General features: G+C 41.1%; 1 protein-coding gene across 3 annotated transcripts in view; it reads right to left on the reverse strand.

Annotated features, from left to right (window-relative positions):
- Positions 1–24,085, reverse strand: part of SCRN1 (secernin 1) — a 40,808-nt gene extending 16,723 nt beyond the window's left edge. The window contains exons 1-3 of one of the 3 annotated variants that reach the window (XM_063325106.1): positions 23,938–24,085; positions 12,468–12,627; positions 689–870 (exon numbers count right to left, since the gene is read on the reverse strand). In XM_063325106.1, the coding sequence (XP_063181176.1) occupies positions 689–870; positions 12,468–12,626 (341 nt within the window). In that variant the 5' untranslated portion in view covers position 12,627; positions 23,938–24,085. Of the gene's footprint in view, positions 1–688; positions 871–12,467; positions 12,628–23,330; positions 23,748–23,937 lie in introns of those variants that run through there. The other 2 variants (XM_063325107.1, XM_063325104.1) reach the window with 2 other exon arrangements.
- Positions 24,086–24,369: the final 284 nt, after the last annotated feature.

The following is a 24,369-nucleotide window of genomic DNA, read 5'->3' on the forward strand; positions in this document are numbered from 1 at the left end:
AAAATGAGTCCATTTGCTCCCTTTTTCTTTGTAACACGTTTGCACCATGTTCTCATATTCTTTTATTTTCAGCTTTCTTTCCCCATCCAACTCTCCTTTAAATTCTTCTTACTACAATATCAGCATGCAGGTTGAGACTTACAGTGCAGCACAAGCCTTTTCGGCAGATAGCCTTAAATGAACAGACTTACAGGAGTTTGTTTGCCAGCATTTAAATAAGTGTGATGGTTTGCAGTGGTATGCATGGGCTGAAGTGAGACATAGTAGTTTGTTTATGCCTACAATTGGCTGTAAGCCCAGGATAAGCTTTTTAGGTCAGAGTAGGCTGTTGTAAAGCGGGGGAGAAGGAAGGACACACCAGCCATCTGATGTTACAAATTAGTTAGCAGTTCCTTACTAACAATGTAATCTTTTCTCCTCCTGTCAGAAGACCCACTGCCAGACTGTAGCGTAGGTAGACAAGGTAGGTTTAATGAACTCACATTAGGCTGGTACATATTTGCTAGCCATATTCAAATTCCAAGCGTTTTAAGTGTTAACTCAGCTGTGTCTGGAGTTCCGGCTAGACAGATCTCCTACTTATATTGTTTTAAATTCTCTTAATGCCAATAGACAAAGCTGTTAGCCAGTATCATCATCTAAACCTTTGCTGTTTGAAAGGCTGGTCACCGCTCGGCAAGCCACCCACCTGACAAGATCCATTCCAAGCAAGGCTTCAGATTCAGAAGCTGGTTCTCTGGTCACGACGGCTTCATTAGCTACACAGACTCCATGCTCGTTAGCTCCCATTTCTGCCCCCCAAAGCCAAGAGGGCCTGCTCAACACAACAGCATGAGTCTTCGGCACCTGCTCAATCTCAATATATGTGCACTGCAGAGAGAGCAGGAAGAGAAAAAGCAAAGCAATTGCAAGCACTTTATCTAATGCTGTGACTGAAGTAACACAAGATTTCAATTAGGACGATTAATTAATTAACACAATTAACACAAGACTTTATAAGGAAGAAATTCTTTACTGTGAGGGTGGTGAGGCACTGGAACAGGTTGCCCAGGGAAGCTGTGGATGCCCCATCCCTGGAAGTGTTCAAGGCCAGGCTGGATGGGGCTTTGAGCAGCCTGGTCTAGTGGGAGGTGTCCCTGCCCATGGCAGGGGCGTTGGAACTAGATGATTTTTAAGGTCCCTTCCAACCCAAACCATTCTATGATTCAACGTACAGACAGGATACAGGTTATTTAAAAAAAAAACAAAACAACATGTCCTTTGTATAAGTGGGGATTTTGTTTTGTAAACAACATTTAACTGTCATGTTTGAACCTGTATATCCTTATATTGCAAAAGTCTGGGAAAATACATCTCTCTTGGTCATTGCTTCAAAGAGTCAAGCAGAACCCTAGTGCTAGAATCGGTGGAAAGCAGCACTAGACAGACGGTACTGTTACGGTGAAGAACCACAGATCATTTTTGTACATAGTAACAACATCAAACCATTCTACCATCTCAGCTGAGCACAATCTCCAGTACTTCAGTACATAGTGTAACAATGCTAACTGGGCAAAGTACATTAAAAGGCTTTCCCCTCTTCCTTGCTGCCTCCCCTGCAGCTGCCCCTAGGACTGAGACTGCTGGTAGAAAGAAGAAAGAAAAAAATCAAGACTTGAAAAGATTCAGTGGAATTCTTTGATAAACAGTCACAGGAAACAAAACAGAGGCATTATTTTTGCTTAAAACTGATGTTTCTTCTATTTTAAATGGTCTGCTGTAATCAGAGGTCTGTAGATGTACTCTGATAAGTCAGAGATACAGAGTAACATTGCGGAGAAGTTATTGAGACTGCAAGGAAGAAAGAAATTATATGTTATCTTTCAAATATATTTACTTTTCCCTTGTTCTAGGACATAAAAACAAGCACGGTTTTCCCAGACAGCACAGAAGAGAGTTTGATCCAACATTAGATTATTGGCTTGACCAAGCCAAAGGAATGGGCTTTACATTTTACTACTGAGGACATATGAAGTTCTTCAAGGACCAAACTCCACAGAATTATCTTCTGAGGAGACTGAAGCTGTCTGTGGTATTTAAGAGACAGCTCTTAGTGTACAGCATTCCTGTCGTAACATCTTCCCTGTAGGACGTAATCTGCAACATTTTTCTGAAGGAACATTTGGTCAGACATGTCAAAGTGCGCAGGATGAGCAGAATGGACTTGTGGACTGAAAACTGTTTGCCATTAAAATAAATGCTCTGTCTAAATTAAAACCTAAAGCCAAAGGAATCAGTCCAAGATTAGTAGCAGTGAGAAGCCACTTTTTTCCTAAACTGTCTTTCCCCCCCTCTAAGAATTACACAGTGTGATCATCTTCAGCCTCCACTCTTGAGCAATGATTTTTACAGTAAAAGTTAGTCTAGCATGCAATTAAAATATATTACAGACCATCTTTGATCAGAAATGGCATTTTTAGAGTTCTTCACTCTGACCATGCGCAGAGGACACCAGAAATGAGCTTGTAACCTTCATTAAGAACTGGGTCTGAACAGGTCAAACTGTCACCTTTCTATAAAACCAGGAAAATTATAGGTGAAATAAGAGGATGATTTCTCACAGAGAACATATGATTTTAAAAAAACAAGGCGGGGGGGGGGGGGGACAGACGACAGGATAGAGTAGAGACATGCTTCCCTTTTCCTTTCTGCTGCATGCTTCATTTTGATTTTTGGCTTAGGCAATAAGTTCCCAGTAGGAACTTATCTACTGTATTTGTTGGAAAAAATCCCTAATATTTGATGAAGCTGTTTGACCAAATTGCTTATGTAGTAATACACTATGATTTCGTAGAGGCAGATTCCCCACTTATTGAGGTGCAACAACAATTGTCACTGCCAGGAGCTAATATCCAACTAATAAAACCACTTTATACAGTTCACCCTTTGTTTCATTTTCTAACCAAGCCATGCCACAGCAGACATTTCTTATCAAGACTCCCCCTTCTCCATATGAGCTGTCAGCAAGCAAATCTCATTTTTGACATTCCGTGCAGCTTGTTTTTTTAGAACTTTAGGTCAGTGCTGTTTGGATAAGCACTTAATGCGTGTGTGTGAGTGAACAGAGAATAACTATATTTCCTGAATACGCAAAGGAGGAGATGCAGCAGCAGGAAAAAGGGTTGGGTCAAGCACCTTCCCACACATCATGTGAAGACCAGAGCAGCTATCAGGAGACAGGTCTGAAGTCAGGCAGACACCAAGCCCTGCACAGCACAAGTCTTGGCTCCCTACAGTCTCATAAGTGGTCAGCTAGCTGGACTCATCCTGCAGAGCCATCCAGGACATGAACCTTCTCAATTCTGCAGCAGAAAGACTTCAGTATTCCATAAACCCCCACTTGCATAAGCATTCTCTAGCTGAATAGCCCTATTATACAAGTTTGCTTACACTGACGCTTTGATTTTCTAGAAGGAAAAATGATGAAAACACTCTGATGATTTTCTGTGCAAAACATATTTTGGCTATCCTTGCTACCAAATGCTTATTACTTGGGGCCTCATTCCAAAACCAAGCATTTCCAAAGCTGCTATTCATTATGAAGATTTTATTGACAATGGTAGCAGTCAAGAAAGGGGAAAGAGGAAGTTTTTAGCTCCTGCTTCAAGGATCCAGACCATTCTGAAAAAAAGTGCTTTTGCTTTGTAACTATGTAATCAGGGGACAAAAAACATCCAGAGGCGTCTCTACTCACCTTAGAATACAGCCATCCCCTCCCATATTGCTGCTTTATGATCCCCAGTCAAATGACAAATGAACATGGACCATATTTTCACATTATTTTCAGCTCCCATATGATAACTCACGTACGTAGACAACGTTCAAGCCTTCTTTATATAAATTGCTTTAGAAGACCTAAATAATAGAAAACTATTCCAATCTGACAGTAGCTGACTGGCCTTGTAAAACTACCGTCAACTTGATTCTTGTTCAACAATCCTTTGCCATGGTTATTGACAGTGATGAAAAGCCTTCATGAGATTTTACCTTCCCATTAGAATTATTTACTCCAGTAAGCAGAAAAGTAGGCACTCAATAGGACTAGTGTATTAAGGCAAGCATTTGGTTCATATTTATTAATAATAGGTATGAGCTTCTCAAAAAAATAGGCTCCAGATATGACAATAGATTATTAATTGTAAACATAAACCTCTCGCTCTTCATAAGTCTTACCACCAACACCCTTAAAGTAACATCAGACAAATCTTTTCCAGATCAAAGAATGTTTTCACACAGAAAACAGAGGAACCGGGCTATCTACCTGTAGCCATGACACATCAATCGTAAAGGTAGGTCAACTAAAGCCAACGCTGGATTTGCAGCACAGCAAACCCTTGCTACCTTTCAGTGGCCAGTCCAGGCCAAACCACGACATCCACACAAATCAGAACATATGCTTGTAACAGCTCAGACTCAGAAGGAAATAGTGGGGGAAAGCCAACATTATCCACCAAAAAAACCTCACTGGCCACGAGATCTCTAGAAATGGGAGCTCAGATAATGACAAGATTTCAAAAGCTGGCACAAACCACAACCTCCCTGTCCTCTCTCCTGCACCCCATCGATCTGGCAAATCCCTCCAGCACAACAGCATAGCAGCTTGCTCTACTGAGAGCCATGCCAAACAAAATAGATATAAGGTACTACTGAGATTCTGCTTGTTTCCAACCCTGTCTTTAAAATTCCTGAAGCATCCAGCCTCAGAGTTTTCTAACACTAACATTTTTCTTTGAGTATGAATGCTAAAAACAGAACAATACTGACACATTTGATGGCAAAGGCTGCGAGTGAGTGGTGTCAGGCTCCATTGATTTGCCAGAACTCCAGCCCTGCAAGCAGCATAACTGGCACCATGCCCTGTGACAGTAAATTCCCATCAGGAAATATAAAAGTAAAGAACAGAGACTTCACATACAAGAGATGCAGCCAACAACTTTAAAGAGAATTAAGCAGGCTGGAAACTAATGATGTTTCTTTTATTTCACTTACAGTATCAAGAAAAGAATCTTATCAAGGCAGTTCTAAGTATAGTACAAGGCACAAATGTACCTCCTACGCTAGCTAGGGCATGCAGATATGTTGGATGTATTCCAAAACCAGACACAACAGTCATAAGCACAAGAGATTTCTTCTTTCATTAATGAAAAGAAACTATTGTGCAGCCTCTACTGTACTCAGGCTGCAGAAGCCTGATTCCTAGCACTGTCAGTCAGGTCATTATGAAACATCAATGAAATCACATGGGCTTCAGCCCTGGAAAACAAAGGCAATAGTCAGGGAATGCTTTAGAAAAAAAAAATATCTCTGAAGAAAGGCCACAAGATTCTAGATTACAGAAGAGATTCCCCAACACCACCCCCTCATCAGATCCAGGCTCTAACTTGGCATTAACTCTTTGCTTAATCACTTCAAGCACTGCTGTACCATAGCACATATTTGAAAGTAGGCAAAATATCTGTACTATTGCAGTAACTCAAGAAGTTGCACCATGGCTGCTTTTGAACCCTCCCAAAAAAAGGAATGGCAAAAATGCGATGAGGCAGTCTCGCAGCCTGCTGCCTCCACAGCCATCAAGACTGAGAGCCTGGTTGGAACTGTCTAGAGAGGTGATTCCACAGGTGACATGGGCTACCTGGGTCCTCCCATCATGGTGAAGTAGAGGACTGGAAAGCTAGATGCATAGCTGTTCAAGAAAGCCCCTCAGACCCATCTGCTGTAGATGTGCCTAACAGAATGTGTTTTTACCGAAAATTCTTTTGCTGTGTATTTACAGGAACAAATGCTCAAAGTAGTGGGAATAACCAATCTCTGGAAAGAGATACATGCAAGCAGCAGCACGCCATACAGAAGATGTGGCTAGCTGATGCAGTTACCACTGCTTACTTATGCACTAAGCATACAGTGGAAGACACCTGGATGCCTTTACAACATCCATTAAGCACAGCCATGACATCTTTTACTAGCAGCAAAACCATTGTGCTGCAGTGGAGGGGACAGCCATACATACATTGCCCCTTGCTGTTTCTATTCATTTCAACCAGTAACTGTAAAATTAATTTGAAACTGTATGCCTCTGATCTCTATCAGTGTAATATATCTTGAAGACTAAGGATGATCGATTTTATTCTAGAAGAGAATTAGAGAAGCTAGAAAAAGCCAAACAGTTCCTCTGTCAAAAAGCAGAACTACACACCCCCTGACCTACTCTATCAAGCCACCAAGGAGCCTCAGGCATGTGAGACACAGTATGGAGATGTGCTCAACAAAATGAAATACAAAAATCTTTAAACAAACAAAACATCACAAAGTGCAGCAAGGCACCCAAGGCTGAGAACACTCTGTGGATACACTATATGTCAGAGTTGATTTTGCAGTCAAGAACTCACCTCTTGTTTTTTAAGTTACAAATCTAGCAGTCTCCCAGGTGATGAGCAAAAGTGAAACTGAAATATAGATGAAGCTTATTCATTTAATTTTCTTAAACAGTAAGAAACAGACTTCAAAGAAGTCACAAAAAGCCCATCACAGAGATATCCTTTGAAGTCACAGACAGCCTAGGACTGATTTCTTTGCTTGGCCACTTTGAAATACCTGCTAACACATCTGTTTTGCCACAAGCAAACAGTTTGGGGTCAAGACCAGATAGTTGGAGTGCTGGAATTGTGTGGGGCAAAAACTGCCCACTCCTCTTCCTCTCTGCTCCCATTAAAAAAAAAAAATTAAAGAGATTAAGAAAAAAAATAATTCAAACTAACCAATTTTGCTTTGGTAACAGAAGGGAGCAAAGAAGCAGTGCTCCTACAGTAAAAACAGAGGCTTTGAGGGCAGAAACATACAAGAGATTATGGCTTCTACCTCTGCGCTGCTGCTGGTTCATGCATCATGTTACAAAGCAAAGGCAAACACATTAGTTTAAAGGCCACTGGCCTGCAATGGAGCAGAAGAGAGAAAAAGCTCACATTAGCCAAGCAATAGGCTCCACTGAAGGCAGCAACCAGTTTCTCTCTTTAATTAGTTGCTCTCTGCCTGCATGGTGCCTCTCCTCTATTTCTGTGCAAAGTCTAAAGGTAAGCTTAAACAAGGTGGCTTGAGGTAAGCCATCTGACTGCATGTGTCATGAGATAGGCTGCTTACACAGCCAGTTATCAGGTCTCAGCTGAGAGGCAAGAAGCAGCAGCTTCCTGAACTATCACTGAATTGTAAGCCTTTAGACTACAACCTTTTTTATCTACATAGAGTAAATGAAAAGTTTCATCATGGGCACAAACACCGCTGTGTTTCATCAAAGTTTCCTACTAGCGCTTACCTATGGAGGTATCGTAGTGGGAATGCCCAGGTTCAAGCTCACAGTTGCAGTAACATGACCATAAGTGTGGCACTGTCAATCTGATCTGGAGGCTTCCCAAAGAGCAAATTCTCAGTAGATTGGACTGCTGCTTGGCTTCTGTTACCAGATTCTGAACATCTTACCCCCGGATACAAAGCAGATAAGCCAAACAGCTGGCATAACAGAGAATCAAAATATACCAGAACTAAACTGCGGCTCTGGCACAGTGCCTGGTAATCATGTTACAAATACCAGAATTAAGACACCTCCAGGTAATACAAAGCCAACTTTAATATAGTCAAATATACTTTCTAAGCTTCATACCTATCTTGCAACACCAGACAGAAACCCCTCAGTTAGCTTCAGGTGAGTTATGTCTGTAGTGCTCAGACAAACGCACAGCAAGAAAATCTTACTGCTCCTCTGAAAACTCAGAGCAAAGGGAGATAGGATGGTATCCTTTTAAAAAAATGTATAGTTTAAAGAGAGAAGACAAAAACACAACTAAGGCATAACTGTGCCATAAAGTTTTAGAGAACACAAAATTCCTCCTACTCCACAGACAGCTGGCTTTAAGCCCAGAAGAGTGTTTAATACCAACGTATTAGAAAAATTTTGTGTATTCCACAATTTGATGGACTTTGTGTAGATCACCCTTTCTGTTTTCCCCCTTCCACTCCTGCACAGGAAGTTGCATGCTATTAAGATAAAAGAGCTTCTAGAGCTCTAAACTGAAGCAAGCAACCATGACTATTTTCAAGTCATGGATAAAAGGTCAAATTAGCAGAAAGGAAGGTTGATCAAAAAGAAAAAAAAATCCAACTGGAAAATTCAACTAAGAAAAAGTCACCCACTGAAGACTTCTTCAGGAGAAAGAAACTCACAACAAGCAGCAGGTTACTAGAGAACAAGAGCGATCTAGTCAGTAAAATCTACCTTAAAAATAAAAGAGAGGGGCTTGCATCTTAAAACGCATACAACACAGATTTTCACTAACACACGAAAAATTCTTAAAATCCACATCTGGGGAAAAAAGAACGCGCTTACTTTTAGTAGAGAATTCAAAAAAGGACCCTATTTATGCTTAAGGGAGTAATATTTCACCTGCACACATAAGTTTACTGGACTGACTACTACAACAAGGAAGAGTGCTGATCAGCATCTGCCACTGCAAAATTACAACGCAAGACAAGAACAAGCTTTTGAGAAAGTTGTCACGCACACACAGAGCAGAGCTTTATGAAAAGCCCCATTGTTCAGGGTCTTGGGAACTGGCTGACATGGAGGGAGGGAATTATGTTGATGAGTCAGCTGCAGAGTTACTTGTCTGGTAGACTGAGCCACAAAGATCAAGCTTAGAATGACTTGCAGTATTCACTGAATTCCCTTGCTCAAGGCCCTGCCACAAACTAGCTGATAGCTATATAGCACAGCCTGCCTCATTCCTTTATGGCAATAATCTAGCTGAACTACTGTGCCATTTTTGGTTACACTGCGTGTTACCACATTTGCAAACATGAGCAGCACAGAACATAAATAGGATACAGACCTCCTGAAAGTCTTATAAAACAACCCAAGTTGTTAGTGTGTAGAAAGCCACCTCTTAACACAAGTTCAGAATGTTGGTGACATTCACAAAGAAATCAAAATTTGTATTACATTACCTGCAAAGAATAGTATATAACAAAAACCAAGTCCACCATCATTGCCCAGTGAAGGTAAAGGATCATGTATCTAACATAAGAGACCAATGCAAATGTACAAATGGGATGGAGAGAAAAGCTGTTCATTTGGAGAAAAAAACAAAACAAAACAAAACCCAAAAACAATGCTAGGATGGATGAGATGGAAAACTTAGTCAGAGGCACAAAGGACTACTGACTTAGAAAAACAGTAGCAGGAAATTGGTCAAAAACATTTTTCCGTTTGCAAAATATCATATATTTAATTTTCTCAGACCTGTTCAGTTAGTTTTATAAAATGCAAGGGAAGGAAAGCCGTAGCAAAAAAGTCCCACCCAACAATAGCTGAACCGTTGGCAGTTTTCATGGGTTTTAAAGAAAAACATAATAATTCTGAATATGTCAAAGACTACAACTAGAAGCTTTAACATTCCTCTCCACTCCCCCTATTGGCTAATTACTTCTGACAACTCAGTAAGATTGCTTAAAAGGTGGATATAGTGCTGCACGCCTGTTACGTGAAGCAGCTGAATTCAAGCCCTTCCTTAAAGCTTTTCTTAACTTGTAGAAGTACCACTAACAGAACTCAAGGAATTAAAAGGCTTTGCACAAGCTCCATAAGTATGTTTTTGTCATGAGTAGTCTTAGACACATCCCTACAATAGGAGAAATACATACATTACAGCTAATTAGCAGAAACTGAAGACCTTACTTCTGTTCTGCTATCACAAAGAGTTCGCATGTTTGAAATTGCAATTTTCTTATTCACTAGTTCCCTTAAGTTCTTAAAACAGCAAAATCTAGAAGCAAATCTAGCATCTTAAAACTTGGACCAGAGCTTTTATTGATATCAGTCAATCTTTCACTATTCCTACAGCAAAGGGGATTACTAAGGATACTTCTCTAAAGACTTTGAACTGACCAGAAAATTTTAAAAAAGACAGGGTTATTTCTAAAGAGAATTACTCTACAACATTGATATTTGCTAGACTTGTTTGATTGAATACACTTACTCACTCTGAGGCTGGAAAAAAACCTTGAACATTAAAGAAAAAACTAACAACCAAATCTATGCTTAGGTCTGTCTAAAGGAGAACATTTTAAGGACTGTGCAAAGCTACCAAACAGCGGTTAGACCCAATAAAAGAATTAAAATCAGTATCTTGTTTTAACCAGCTTACTCTACCCAAAATACCTATGAGAAAAAAAAAATTTAAAAAAGGACATTAACAATACTTAGTGTGCCAAAGATGCAGTGGTAAGTGATTGCTTGCACTACTCCCAGAGCAACTGAAGATGTTTTTATTCTCTGCTGGGAGGAAACAGGAAGAATTTCAGTAAACATTTAGAGCCTGGATGTTTCTGTACACCACTGTGCTTGCAAAAGCTCAGACTAGCTAATGAAGAACGATGCAGTAGCATAGACTAGCAGAGGCCAAAGTACCCATCTAATTAGGGCTTAAGCCCCTACTTCAAAAAATAGTTATTATCCCACTCCAGTCCCTTGTCTAAAAGCACATCTCCACCACACCGCAACAAACTTTACCCTCATTTGAAAAAAAAAAAAAAACAACCAAAAAAAACAAACACAACAAAAACAAACCAACCAAAAAACCCAAAACAAGTCCTCAACATTTAAAGGGAAGGCTTGCAGATACTGGTTTGCAGAACCAATCTACAAACTGCAGTGTGCTAGGCAAAGGGACTGTGCTCCCCACTTCCAAAAGGGCTGACAAGAGAGTCCTGTTTATGACTGAATTCTATAAAAGGCATTAAACTGTTTAATCATGGGGCGGAAAAGGGATCATAATAGATTATATATGGCTTAATTATACCTTTTTTTAGAAAATTATGACAATATCATCAAAGATTAAGATATGGGGCAAAGAGAACAAAAGAATCAAGCACTCTAATATTACATTCTTATAAGGTATTCTCCTTTAAGGACACAAACACTCCAGAGCAGCTTTTGGAGGTTCTTTCACAATAGCAGAACTTTTTTTTCATTTCCAGTTCTATGAAAAGAAGCTTTAAAAAAACGTCTCTGAAGTTTTCTTCTTGTCTTATGGTCACACTTGTGTTCTGCATGTTAGCAGAGGTCTACAAGAGTGCTACCAATACAACACTGCAATTAACAGCAGTTAGTGCTTTTGGACAGGGGGAGAGGATTTCTTTACATCCAAGATTAAAACACTTAATAATGCATGAGTTTTACTAGATGCAGGTAGCAACAGGAATCAAGAGAACATTAACTGTTAGAAAGAACAGCACCAAATCGTCTGAAATTTGGAAGTCGTCCCCCTTGAAAGACAGAATTAAAACTGGCACTGGCCTTAGGATCTCTCCTGGGGAAGCAACAATTACCTAAAGGATCTGCAGGGATGAGACACCAGCCTGGTGCAGACCGCATAGTGTCCTCAGCCTTCTGCACAGCCATAGGGACAGGAGGAAGCTGAATGCAGGGAATCTCACAGCTTCTGCTTTCCCAGTTGCCAGCCAGACCAAGAACCTGTGGCATCCTTACAGTGCAGATCAGGCTCTGTGTCCTCTGCTAAAAATGGCTACCCCCACCAATCCTTGTCTTTCCTTCTGCTGCCTCAGTCTCTTCATTCCACCTCTGCTGCACACTTTCCCCTCTTCCTGGTCTTGTTTCATTTGTTCCCTTGCTTCACTCTTCCATATCTGCTTATCCTTTCATTTTTCCTGTCATTAAAGTGAAGCTGCAGTAACAGATTATACTTAAAATTACTTTCAGCAGGGTCCCTTTCCACCTGCATCCATGGCAGTGGCGTCCAGCTTCAGGACTCCAAACCCAGCCTGGATTCAGAGAGAAGCCACAGCACTGAAAATTGACCATGATGCAGGTGCCTCAGCTGCAGAACATGTCATCAAAGCCAACTGTATGTACAAAAGTTATGTTTGGCTTACAAAGTTTATACTCTCATATTCCTCCTCTCACACTCCCTTATTAAAGCACAAGTTCTTTAAGGCAGAGATTTATGGCTACCTGTTTTGCAACATGCCTATGGTAGTCAGGCCCCATTACAACTGTCAAACAACAACCACAAATGAAAACAATTCATATGGCAAGTGACAAACTTTGAAAATTTCCTTCTAGTTCCAGTTAGCCAGGATATTTTTCCCTTAAAAGGAAAAGGCAAGCAATAAGCTACACAGGGCAGGAATCTGAGATGTGTTCAGCCTGTCTGCTGAAGAAAGTACAGATCATGTATTATTCCTCAATTAAACAAAAAAGTCACATTCTGAGTTTCACCCTCAGGACTTTCAAAAATCTTGTCTTGAGAGAGGTTTGAGTGAAGGGAACAAGGACTCCAAAATCTGTCAATAAAACAAACCAGAATTCATTTCTTCCAATAACAGTAATTTCTCACAGTTTTAATGTAACAACTCATCCTTACCTCAACTTTGCTTCCTGGATCATGATCTGCGGCAGCAAAGTAGACCACCTCCTGGACTTCATCCCTAGGCCGTGCAGAGTTCTTTCCAAACACCACCAGTCCGTCTTTAGAACATGGGGGAAAGGCTACAAAACAGTAACTTGGGGGAGCTGCAGCCATCCTAGACAGGAAAGGAGTAAACGAACAGAAGCAGTGTTTGCTCAATTCAGTTGCATGCATTAGAGACTCATTCAGTCTACCACTACTTGTAGCTAAGAGACAATGCATTCCCTCTATCTGTCAGTCTATCTGTCAGCAATGACAACAGAAGAACAGGTCAGCTCAGAGGAAGCTTATCTGGATTTAATAAAAAGAATTATAGTTATTTTCAGACATTTTTCACCTTTGTGAGGCATAAAGAAAAGGAATAAAGGCAAGATGACTGTACCTTAATGAGTCTACTTAGTCCCCATAGAAAGAAAAAAGATATTCTGCACCAGAGCTGTTTGGCAACACATGACCCAGATGTATTCTGCTGACTCAGACAAGCGCAGAGACACAGAATAATTTTAAATAATTTACTCTCTCTGTTCCCATGCAGTTTAAAACTTTAAGAAAGGAAAGAGAAAACATGTTTGAGGTATTTCTGAGGGAGGATAATGGTGTAACTAGAAACAGAACAATGATACAGCATAATTATATCAAAAACTGTCCATCAATTTAACTACTCAGATCAGAGAGATACTGAAGCACTAACTGCACTTTATTTCCTCTGTGGTTTGTCTGCATTGCTGCTCTTGCCTAAAGTTAATTGATTGCAGTTTATTTGTTTATGCAGGCTAATGTGAATATTCTTTAAAATGCTTACAGGATAGCACAAACATTTTAAGATTTTAAGTGTTTGCAATGACATTATATTAATAAAAAATGTAAACTGTTTCAGGGCTGTAACACTACTGTAGCTGGTCTTGTGTACATTGCCATATCTTACATTTTTTCCACCATTTGGGGCAACTTCTGGCACAGATGCTTACAAAAGAAAAAGGTGGGATGTTTGTTGCTTGTTGAAATAGCATTCAACACAGATGTCTGAGTTTTCTTCATAGATCTTATCATGCATCAGAAATTCCAACCCCAAAATGAAAAAATATGTTCCTCTTCTCCCTCCACGATACCCTAAACAAGTAAAAATATCTGCACACATTTGGACTCCTTAGAAACAACTAATACAATCAAAAGTTTCCCCCTCAAAAGGTGCTAATTTATTTGAAAGATAATTTTGAGGGGGTGTGTGCGTGCAAAGTTGGTTTTGATTATTAACTTGAACATCTTTCAAACTGTTCAAATATGACTTTTTGTTATTTAAAGCAGTACCATTTCAGCACACACTTCTCACAGAATAGCAGGCTTCCAGTATTAAACCAAAGAAAGAATGCCTTTTGAATAAAGGCTATAAAGTGGTAATTGTGAAGAAAACACTTAAGAGTTTGCCTGCAGACTATGAACAGTCACAATGACACTCAACCTTGCAAAAAAATTTCAAGAGAAGACGTGTTAAAGGCATCCTCTACCAACACAATGTGGGGGGATGAATTGTCAAGGGAACTCACACCACCTTTTAATTTAGGTAAGATTATATACTAGAATAATCAGCCAGTTGAGTCAAACATGTTTTAGGAAACAAACAAACCCCTTTTTACATGGGGAGTTTTGACCAGTGTGAAGGAACAAGCTACTATAAGCTGGAAGGAATGACTTCAGCTGATAAAAGACATCCGGCAGAGAACACCTACCTGCATGTTGTGCCACTAAGTCTCAGTATGTTATTGGTTCTAGACGAGTGTCTTGCAGACACATATGACGACAAAGCCTGACTTCAACTGCCACTATTATCACTTCTTATCATTTGTGATTAAACTAAAATGCAACACGTAAAGCGTTGCCCAAGCTTCATCACTAATGAAACCATTTAGTATTTTTCTAGGAACTATTCTGAGTATGTACATTTATTTTGCCATGTTGGTGATGTCAATGTAACCGCTTTCCAGAACCTTAAGAATTCACATCTACCTTCTGGTAAGTCACCATTTAATGTTCTAAATTTGTCTCCTGATGCCTTGCCAGACCAGCCAAAATCTTGAATAACTTGCAGGCTTACAGCGTATCTTATTATTCAAAATAAATACTTTCTTTATTCTAAACACAAACTAAGTGGATTGATTTGAAATAAATAAGGCAGTAGAAAGACATTAGACATCCAACAGCCTAGACAGAAAGGTTAAAGCGATACACAGTACTAATTTTTACTGCATGAAGTTCTTCAACTTACATACCAAACACATTGCCAGGTAGGCTTAAAAAGACGGGAAAGAATGCTTCAGCACTGCTTTACTGAATGAATTGGAAGGTATGCAAGGCAGACTTTTACATACCTACAGACTGAGTAGGCAGGGAAAAGAATTAAAAATCTGTAGTATTTTTATGTGTCTTCTATTCTGCAGACTCCTGAAGTCCTCCTTGGAATAAAGCAGGCTCATTTGTATTTGTAAGGTTTTTGATTTTTTTTTCCTTGAAATATACCAACAGTTACTGAACTAAAACCAAATTGCCATTTTGGTAACGCTTTTTAAGTATGGAAGTACGAGTAAGATACTCTGTAACTAGAGTTCACCTCACCACACCTCTATTCCATACAGGGGAGTATGTAACAGTTGAACGCTGCAAGCTGAATGGTACAACCTTGTACTGAAAACATGATTGTCATAAGGGTTGGCACTGGGATGTTAAATTAGGTTTCTAGAGAAGGAAGTTAGCTAGCAGTATACTACAGCTTAAATCCACTCAGTTTGCTAGGTAGCAGTTTTTCCTAGAACCTCATTTGGTTCATTTTAAATATGGCAAGGATGGCAGTTTCTCAGATACACCCACAGCCTGTGTTTGTGCAGAACACTACTGAACTTCATCTTCCTCCATCATGTAACTAAAGCAGTCTGTCAGCAGCTAACTATCCAAGCAGGACATTTTTACTTGCCTACTTCATTTTCCTTTTTTCATAGTTTAACTTCAGGTTGTCCTCATTCTCCTTTTCACACATTTGCCACCTCTTTGCCCTCTCACAAGATACCATCCTGACTCAGTACCAAACAAACATCTTCCATCAATGACATAGAGAGTGAGATCGAGTGCACCCTCAGCAAGTTTGCAGAGGACACCAAGCTGAGTGGTGTGGTTGACAGGCCCGAGGGATGGGATGCCATCCAGAGGGACCTGGACAAGCTTGAGAAGTGGGCCCATGTGAACATCATGAGGTTCAACAAGGCCAAGTGCAGAGTTCTACACCAGAGTTGGGGCAATCCCCAGTATCAATATAGGCTGGGGGATGAAGGGATTCAGAAAAGCCCTGAGGAAGACAAGCTGGAAATGAGCCAGCAGTGTGCACCCACAGCCCGGAAAGCCAACCATATCCTGGGCTGCATCAAAAGAACCATGGCCAGCAGGTCAAGGGAGGTGATTCTACCCCTCTACTCCACTCTCATGAGACCCCACCTGGAGTACTGCATCCAGCTCTGGAACCCTGAGCACAGGAAAGACATGGACCTGTTGGAGCAGCTCCAGAGGAGGGCCACAGAGACGATCAGAGGGATGGAACACATCTCCCGTGAGGGCAGGCTGAGAAAGTTGGGGTTGTTGAGTCTGGAGAAGAGAAGGCTCCCGGAAGACTTTATTGCAGTCTTTCAGTACTTAAAGGGGGCTTATAAGAATGTTGGGGACAAACCTTTTAGAAGGGCCTGTCATGATAGGACAAGGGGTAATGGTTTTATACTAAAAGAGGGTAGATTTAGACTAGATATAAGGAAGATTTTATTTATTTTTTTTTTTTTACAATGAGGGCGGTGAGACACTGGAATGGGTTTCCCAGAGAGGCAGTAGATGCCCCATCCCTGGAAACATTCAAGGTCAGGTTGGACGGGGCTCTGAGCAACCTGATCTAGTTGAAGACGTCCCTGCTTATTGGAGGGGGTTTGGACTAGGTGACCTTTAAAGATCCCTTCCAACCCAAAATATTCTGTGATTCTACCTTTTATCTACTGGAGGAACAGAATACTCCTTCATAGTACCTCTGGTAAATCAGGCTAACGTACAAAACCACCTACTCTTGTTTCACAGATTATTTGCTCCTCAAACAAAAGGCAATCCTGAAAACCTTAGAAGACACTGGGAATGACTGCAAATAGATCTCAATGAACACCTTGTTGCCTATTCACTGCCATAGTTCTTTACCACAGAGCATGTTAGCCTGTTTACCACAGGCCTGATTTTCTCAACAGATCGTAGCTCAGACCTATACTTTGGTGTAGACAGAGGTAAACCTACACTGTATGTCAACAGGTCCTAGATTTGATTGCAGACCATTACACTCATGGATGGGCCACTGCAAGTTAAGAGGAACAGGGACACCACAGTCTATTACAGGCTATATCCAAAACCATTCTGCATATGAAAGCACTAGAAACAGACAAAGAGCTGTACATTATGCTATGCCACTACATAATAACTGCTGCAGTTTCAGGTAGTTAACAGGCATCACACTTGGGTGACCTAGAATCACAGTGGGTACAAAGGTTGGAAAACCAGTTCTGAGTGATACCCACAAGGTAATATACTCCACTTGCTTTCTTTTTATTTGACAAAAATGTAACGTACTACAGCAGGGATGCAATACTGCACATGGTCTTATTTTTTCCAGAGTCTCCTGGTCACTATGGCACTTAGCTTAGTTCTGACACTATGAAGAAGTTTTGTTTAACAAGTTCCTTTATTAAGATCTTCTCTCATTGTGATAAATCTCATTTAGAGACTGCCAAGCCAAATTAATTCTATGAACAAATCACCACTACTGTTAATGGTAAAACAGACAAGCTCCTAAGTACTTTGATGCAGAAAGAAAGGAGTAACATCCACCGGGCAATGTCTGGCTCCAAACATCACAAAGTAAAACAACAAGTATGACAATTATCAGGGCTCTATAAACAAGTCTGAACATCACTATACTCCTGAAATACGGGGAACATGGAAGTGCTATTGCCTAGCATCACTTCAAGAAACCTAACCCATAAATCTTGATAGACATAAAATACTAGTCTTCAGGTTGAAAATATCAAGATCTGGAACATTTCACTCTCACATATTTTCCATTTCACAGTATGAGGATCTTACAAATGCTACCATGTATAAAGAAGGCTCACAAATTCTCATTAGAACAACTTGCACTATTAGTGTCAAAATTTGTCTACAATCAGGCTTTTAGAGCGGCCAATGAGGAATAAAATTGTTATTGTTTAAGTCCGTACATAAGGGTTGTAACATAATCTAATGAAAGCTTCATCTAGATGTCATTTTTCACTTATTAAAAAAGGAACAGACAAATAATGCTGTTATAGCAACAGACACGGAAGACAGATTGCAGTATCCCATCCTCCCCTCATGGACACATGACTATCAGAGACTGAAGCCACACTCCTAGGAGAATATTATTCAGTGCATTTTGGAACCTTTCCCCTGACCCAGGATAACTGAAATAACTATGTATCCACAACAAAGCACTCTGAGCTTAGCAAGTCAGAGTCCAAAATGGAGAAAAGAAGATTTTCATACTAACTTGCTCAAGACTTTTTTGAATGTTTTTTTTTTCCATAACAACACCGTGTACTGCTTCTCTGAAAGCTGCAATTTGGTACTGAAATAATCTTTTATAAAGTTCAAAAAATTGACCGCTACAATAAAATTACTTCTCAGAAAAATAACTTTATCCTCCCATATTAAATAGATATCAACTCTTTTCAAGCCAACTAATTTTCCTTGTTTGCCAAAATACCCTGAAGACATTAAGCATAACGTAATTACTAGTTTTACAAAGTCACAAGTTATGTGAAAACCAGCTTGCCAACCGTAGCTTTCATAGTTGCTATGTCTTATTTATTAAAAAAAAATACCAAAAATAAAAATTCAATATTATTAACTATTAGGTTTTGAAGCTAATAATAACTTATTGTTCAAGCAATTCCATAGCTTATTTCTAAAGCAGTAAAACTGCTTTTGCCAACAGTAAATTCTTTTCTCTGTCTTTTCTTTCAATTGGAAAACAAAACAATAGGTTTATAATGAAAGTGCAGCACTCACTAGGAAGCAATGGGTAATAAAAAGGATTAGTGTGAGAAAATAGGGTCAAAAAAAGGGTCTGTCTTGAAATTTAACTCACGCTTATTGAACTGAACCAATATTTGCTCTTCACATTTTAATTGCTGATAACTTAATACCCTGCAACTTTATCTCAAGAAAAGTTAAAGACGTCCCTAAAGTCACATATAAGAACCCTTTGGTTTTAACATAAGTTAGGTTAGCTGGGGCTTCTGAAATGTTAATTAAGATCGATTGTTAATGTTAATTAAGATTTACACCAAATAAAAAAACTTCTGAAGCAGCTATTCCTACTCCTTTCCTGACAAGGCACCATTTAGGACATGTTAAGTGATGCACATGTACAAACAGTTCTGCCCTTAATACACTACGCAAAATTTTTGATTTCTACACCAATATAGTCTCTAGCCTAAAAGTTTAATAATACGTGGTCACCATCATGTAGAGCAACACAAGATCAGTAAAAGATATTACATGAGAAGCCAGCTACCACCATTACAGCTCCTCTTCACAAGAGCTCAAAACAATGCTCAAGTAGATATTAAAGTCGTCCAGTGAGACCAAGCAGTCAGCACTGACACTAGAAAAGCATTCACCTCATGTTACTATGAGTAGAATTTAACTGTAAAATTTGCCTTGCATTGATATGATTTGACTTACAAACTCGCAAAGCTTCAGCTTGATCAAGCCAAACCTTCACCTAGGAGCATAATTGCTGCATTCATTACTCAGCATAGCTACAATAGCAAGTCTTACAGCATGGATGGAACCACAAATACCACACTTCGCTTTCATTCGGCTTAGTGAGGTTGCACAGATCCATCATACAAACTCGTCTTTCAAACATTTTGTAAGTTTGTCTTCAAGAGTTTTGTTGGCATGACTGTCCAGCTTTCTGAAGCACAGACGTAACAAAAGTGTCGTAGAGGGTTAAGTCTAAACCTCTCCTAATGCCCAGTTTTTCAAGCATGCCTGTGGTTGTCCTAGATAACCCATTGTTAATGCTGGTGATAATCAACATCATGTTTTCAAGACAGTGTGGGTGTCCACAAAAACAAGGGTGGGAGGGTTAACACTAAGGTTTCACCTCAGACTTCCATAGCAGTTTGGTCTGAACACCAGTTTTACTGATCGTACAGCCTCATTTCTTCCACCCTCACTTCTGTAGTTTCTTCGTATTAAAGCTGGTCTGGAACGGGTGCTTTAGGTATCAGAAATACAGAGGCTGACAAATTCCTTGCTGGTAAATTCTGAGTGCATTCTGGTGATGACAGTCTTTTCTTTAACGTTTGTATTGCAAAAGAGATTTGAGCTGCTTCGAAAGTCCAGAGATCACATTAAGCATTTTACGAAGACGTACAACTTGTTTCTGTGTATTAAAGGATGACTTCTTCTCACTGTATTTTTGGCTTTTATAAAACAGAACCCCAGCTGTGCTAATACTTCTGAACTATTTCAGTAACATTTACAGATTTCAATAAATCTGTTTTCATTGCTGAGAAAAAGGGTAAGTGACCTAACCTGCAAGAAACATTTACAATGAAAAACTGAGAGGCAGCACCTGAACAAGGGTCCTCGGATTTCGATCAATGCTCTCTCATTAGAGAAGGAAGAATACATCAAATAGGCCACACATTATTTATTCTCAACTCTTCCATATTTTTAACGGGGTGGCAGAAGAAAGGTCAGTTAAAACTGTAAAAACTTTGTTCAGGGTTTAGTTGTTGGTTTTCAATCTCTACTTTAACCTTCAAATTAAGATGTTTCCTGTGTCTGGGACAAGCTTGTATTTCCATTTACAAATCAAGCCTAGTGTCTTATGCACACAGAGACATGTGATCTGTGCATTCTGCAGAAAAGCAATGTTTCCAAAAACAGAAATGAAAAGCAAAATTCATTCAGCTGCAGGCACAGAACAAAGACAGCAAACTGAAAGGCACAATAATAATATTGTTCCCATCTTAGGAAACACTGAAAGGTTATTTTTTTTTCATTGACAATTTGGACAGTTTTAATGCATGACTTATCAGGAGAGAGGAAGGTTGCATTTATTAAGAAATTAGAAAGCAGAGACTGTTCCTGAATATAAAGCACAAAACCATGCCAGATCTGTGTGTCCCTATAGTTTGGACATTTCATTATTAGACCTTAGCCAAACTGTTTGACTTTTTCCATACCACCAATGGATGACGATAGCAATTTACCACTCGAAGGTGCCACACTCAACTTCGATTGTCTCCATTCCTCTAAGCTGTGTCTAAAAAGATATCTAAGAGGAGTTATCAGCAGCTGAAACTTAGCAAGCCATGCTTTTATTTTTGAATTACAAGAAGCAGCAATTCCCTACACAGGCATAAAATCAAGTTGCATTTCAAAGCTTTCCTAAGCAGTACACCCTCCTCAGTCATTTATCTGAGCAGAGACATAATAGGTCTGGAAAAAACTGAAAATATTTCTCTTGCTTTATGTGGGAAAATTTGGAATATTCCTGGCCACAGCTGCCAGGTTTCTTAAGACTGTCTAACAAATTAGATACTGGCCATCAAATCAGCATGGTAAAGCTCTTCAGCATTTAAAGTCCTAACAAATGGTAAGATTTCAGCTGTTCCAGAAGTTCACAGTCCCTTGACCAACCAGTTCTATTTTAATTGTCTAATACACTCTCATCCAACCTTTCAAAGCAGGCATCTTTGGATCTTATTTTTTGCCTCAAGTAATCTGAATTATGTTAATGAAAACGTAGTTCTATTTAAAAACAAATCAGGGTCAGTCATCCAGAAGACAACAGATTTCCGTCTCATTTCCATCACAGGCTGTGCATACAGGGAAAATTCATTATATATACAGACTTTTCACTGAGTGGATGTCAATGCACTTAATTAAGTCTCCAAGCAGTCATAGAACTGTATTCCTTTTGTAGCGGCTATTACAGCCTGCAGTCTGAGGTCGTATTTGTAACACTCTCCATTTCGTAGAGAAGCACCTGTTTTTTCGTGCTTCTGTCACTGGGGCAGAGACCCCTGTTAGGATCTGCTAGTATCTGAAGCATCTTTGTACAACACACAACTTCGTAAAGAGAAGTCGCTAACTGCTGCATAATACTTAGCCATGTAGCTTTTCCTCTTTGTAGAGCCGGCACAATCCAGTTTTGCGGTTCAGTTAGGTCTTGATCACTGCACAGAAAAGATTGTCCACCTCCACACAGAACTGGCTAATGCATACTGACTGGTAGTCATTTCAAATTAGCAACATCATTATGTTAGCAAAGGGTAAAATAAAAAGCATCAAAGTATCTTGTTGGAAGTCTCAGTTTAGTTTAAAATATAACCCCGAACAACAGCAAGTGTTACAGTACTACTAAAAAAGAGTTTGTAAATGTTAGGATGTAATGTAACACACTGTGGCAGAAAGCAGCCATTTGGGTACCTCACAGAGAGGCAGGTGTAGACAGCAATCCTGTGCAACTTCTCGATCTGCTGAATTTACAGAAAGAGAAGGCCAACAGACTAGAGGGATAATGTCCAGCTTCACAACTCTTCAAGTTCATAATAAAGAAAGAAATTCTTACTGGAAGCTTCTAGCACAAACCAGCACACCTTCCCACCTGCAAGCTGCGTAAAGCATTCATGGTTGATGACTTTGGAAGGGGAAGGTGTAGAGCCAAATTCAGTAGCCTTTACCAAAAATACCAAACTCAGAAAGAGTAAACAAATGGAGCTTAAGCTATGCCCTGCTTTACCAAATGTCTTCCAAAAATGGAAGTTACCATAAAAATCTCAAATTCTAAGCAACAGAAATACTTTTTGGGGAAGACAAAATCTACTCATATCAATAAAGAACTTCCATCCACCACATTTGCCTCAATATAACACCTGTCTTTTTAGACTGTCTATGTAAGCTCTAGGGTCTAAACTGCTTGCAAAAGCTCACAGCACTATGGACGGTTAAGTTAACTTCAGTCTTGATTCATCTCAAATCAGTGGAAGTCCTGTGTTGACAGAGATCAACCTCCTAAATATATATGCTTAAGGGTTTGTTTTGAGGTTTCTTTTTGTTTGGCTGGAGGGTTTGGGGCACATGTTACAAAAAAACCAAGTACGTTTAGAGATGCTTTAAATCCCTGACTCTAAAACAGCTTTTAGACCAATAGCCGAAGTGGTAATAGTCTGTAACCAAATGAGTCAGTCACTCTGCTTCCCACAAGTTCCTGTATTTATTATCTTCTAAACTACTGAGTAAATTTAGCATACACAGATAGTTCACATCACAGAATTTACAAAGTGCATTGCATCACAACCAGTTCTCTGGGATTATTAAAGCTTCATTTCCTACAGGTATGGATGGGTTTACTCAGTTCTGGGGAGATTTTTCACAGGCATCTATATATATATATATATATGTATGTGCACACACAGGAACAGGGCCCTAACAAAGCTGTCTTCTGCTTGAGATACTAGTTTAATACAACTTCCCCCCCTTTAATTATCAGTACTGGAGAAAATGTCTTTTCAAAAACAAAAAAAAACCCAAAAACAAAAAAAAGGGCAAAAAAAGGGCAGGTTAACCGTAGGCTCTAGTAGCACAAATTCTATGATTCTAAATAAAGATCTCGGGTTTGCAGACTCCTGCAGGAAGGTATGTCTGCTCATCAGCCTGCTCAAGTGAACGAAACCATCACATACCTACCCGGGCGTAACGGCATGCTTAGAAATGCCCATAAAGGCACGTAGATTTCAAGGTGACTATATGAAAAGACACCTTCACAAAAAAGAAAGGGTACACAACTCACGCCGGGTCCTTAAAGGAAGGCAGCGACCGGAAAGCCTTGCGACAGCCGGGGACAGCGTTTACCGACGCTGTCGGTAAACCAAAGACCAAGTGGCCCCTCGCCGGGGGCCCCCCACCCGCACCCCCGGAGCTCACTCCCGGCGGCCGGGGGAGGCCTGCGGGGCAGCCATGTTACGCGGTGCCCGCAGCCCCCGCCCAGGGCGGCGCGGTGCCTCCCGCCGCCGCGGGAGCAGGTGCGCGGAGGCGCCCGGGAACATCGCCGCCGGGGGACATCACCCGCACCGACTCCGGGAAACCGGTTCTGCGCCATCCTCATCCCGCCATCCCCTCCCTCCTTCCCTCACCGCCCGGCGCTGACGGGGCGAGCCCCGCCGGGCAGGTCGCTGCCCGCAGCCCCCCTTCGCCGAGCGGGACGGCACCGGCCCGGCCCCGCCGCTCAGCGGGAGAAGGGGAGAGGGAAGATGCGACGCCCTGCCCTGTAGCGTTACTGGCACCGCTACCGTACCTCAGCACGCCCGACGCTCCGCTCCGCTCCCCTCAGCCTCGCGGCGGCGGCCCCTGCCGGTGGGAGCAGGCGCGGCGCGCAGCCCCCTCCCCCCTGCGCGCGCAGCCGCTGCCGAACCGCTCCGCGCGGGGAGGCGAGGCCCGGCCGGTGCGGCGACGGCGGCGGCGGCGGAGGGGGCGGCGGTGGTGCGTACCGTCCCCGCCTGGGGCATCGCCGCTCGGAAGGTCCGCCGCGCCCCCCTGCGCTGTCGGGGGTTGCCCCACCGCCACCGCGGGCCTCGGGGGCCTTCCGTTCTTGCGTTTCACCGCGGAGCTGGCCGGTTGGCACCGGCTCTTCCCTCAGAGCCATTCATGCCCTCGCCCGGGGTCTTCCCGACCCCCTCTCCCCCGTGAGGTGGCACCGGTGCTGGCTCCTGGCGGCTGCCAGCTGCCC

The sequence above is a fragment of the Chroicocephalus ridibundus genome, chromosome 2 (genome assembly GCF_963924245.1).
Source record: "Chroicocephalus ridibundus chromosome 2, bChrRid1.1, whole genome shotgun sequence".
Classification (NCBI taxonomy): Eukaryota; Metazoa; Chordata; class Aves; order Charadriiformes; family Laridae; genus Chroicocephalus; species Chroicocephalus ridibundus.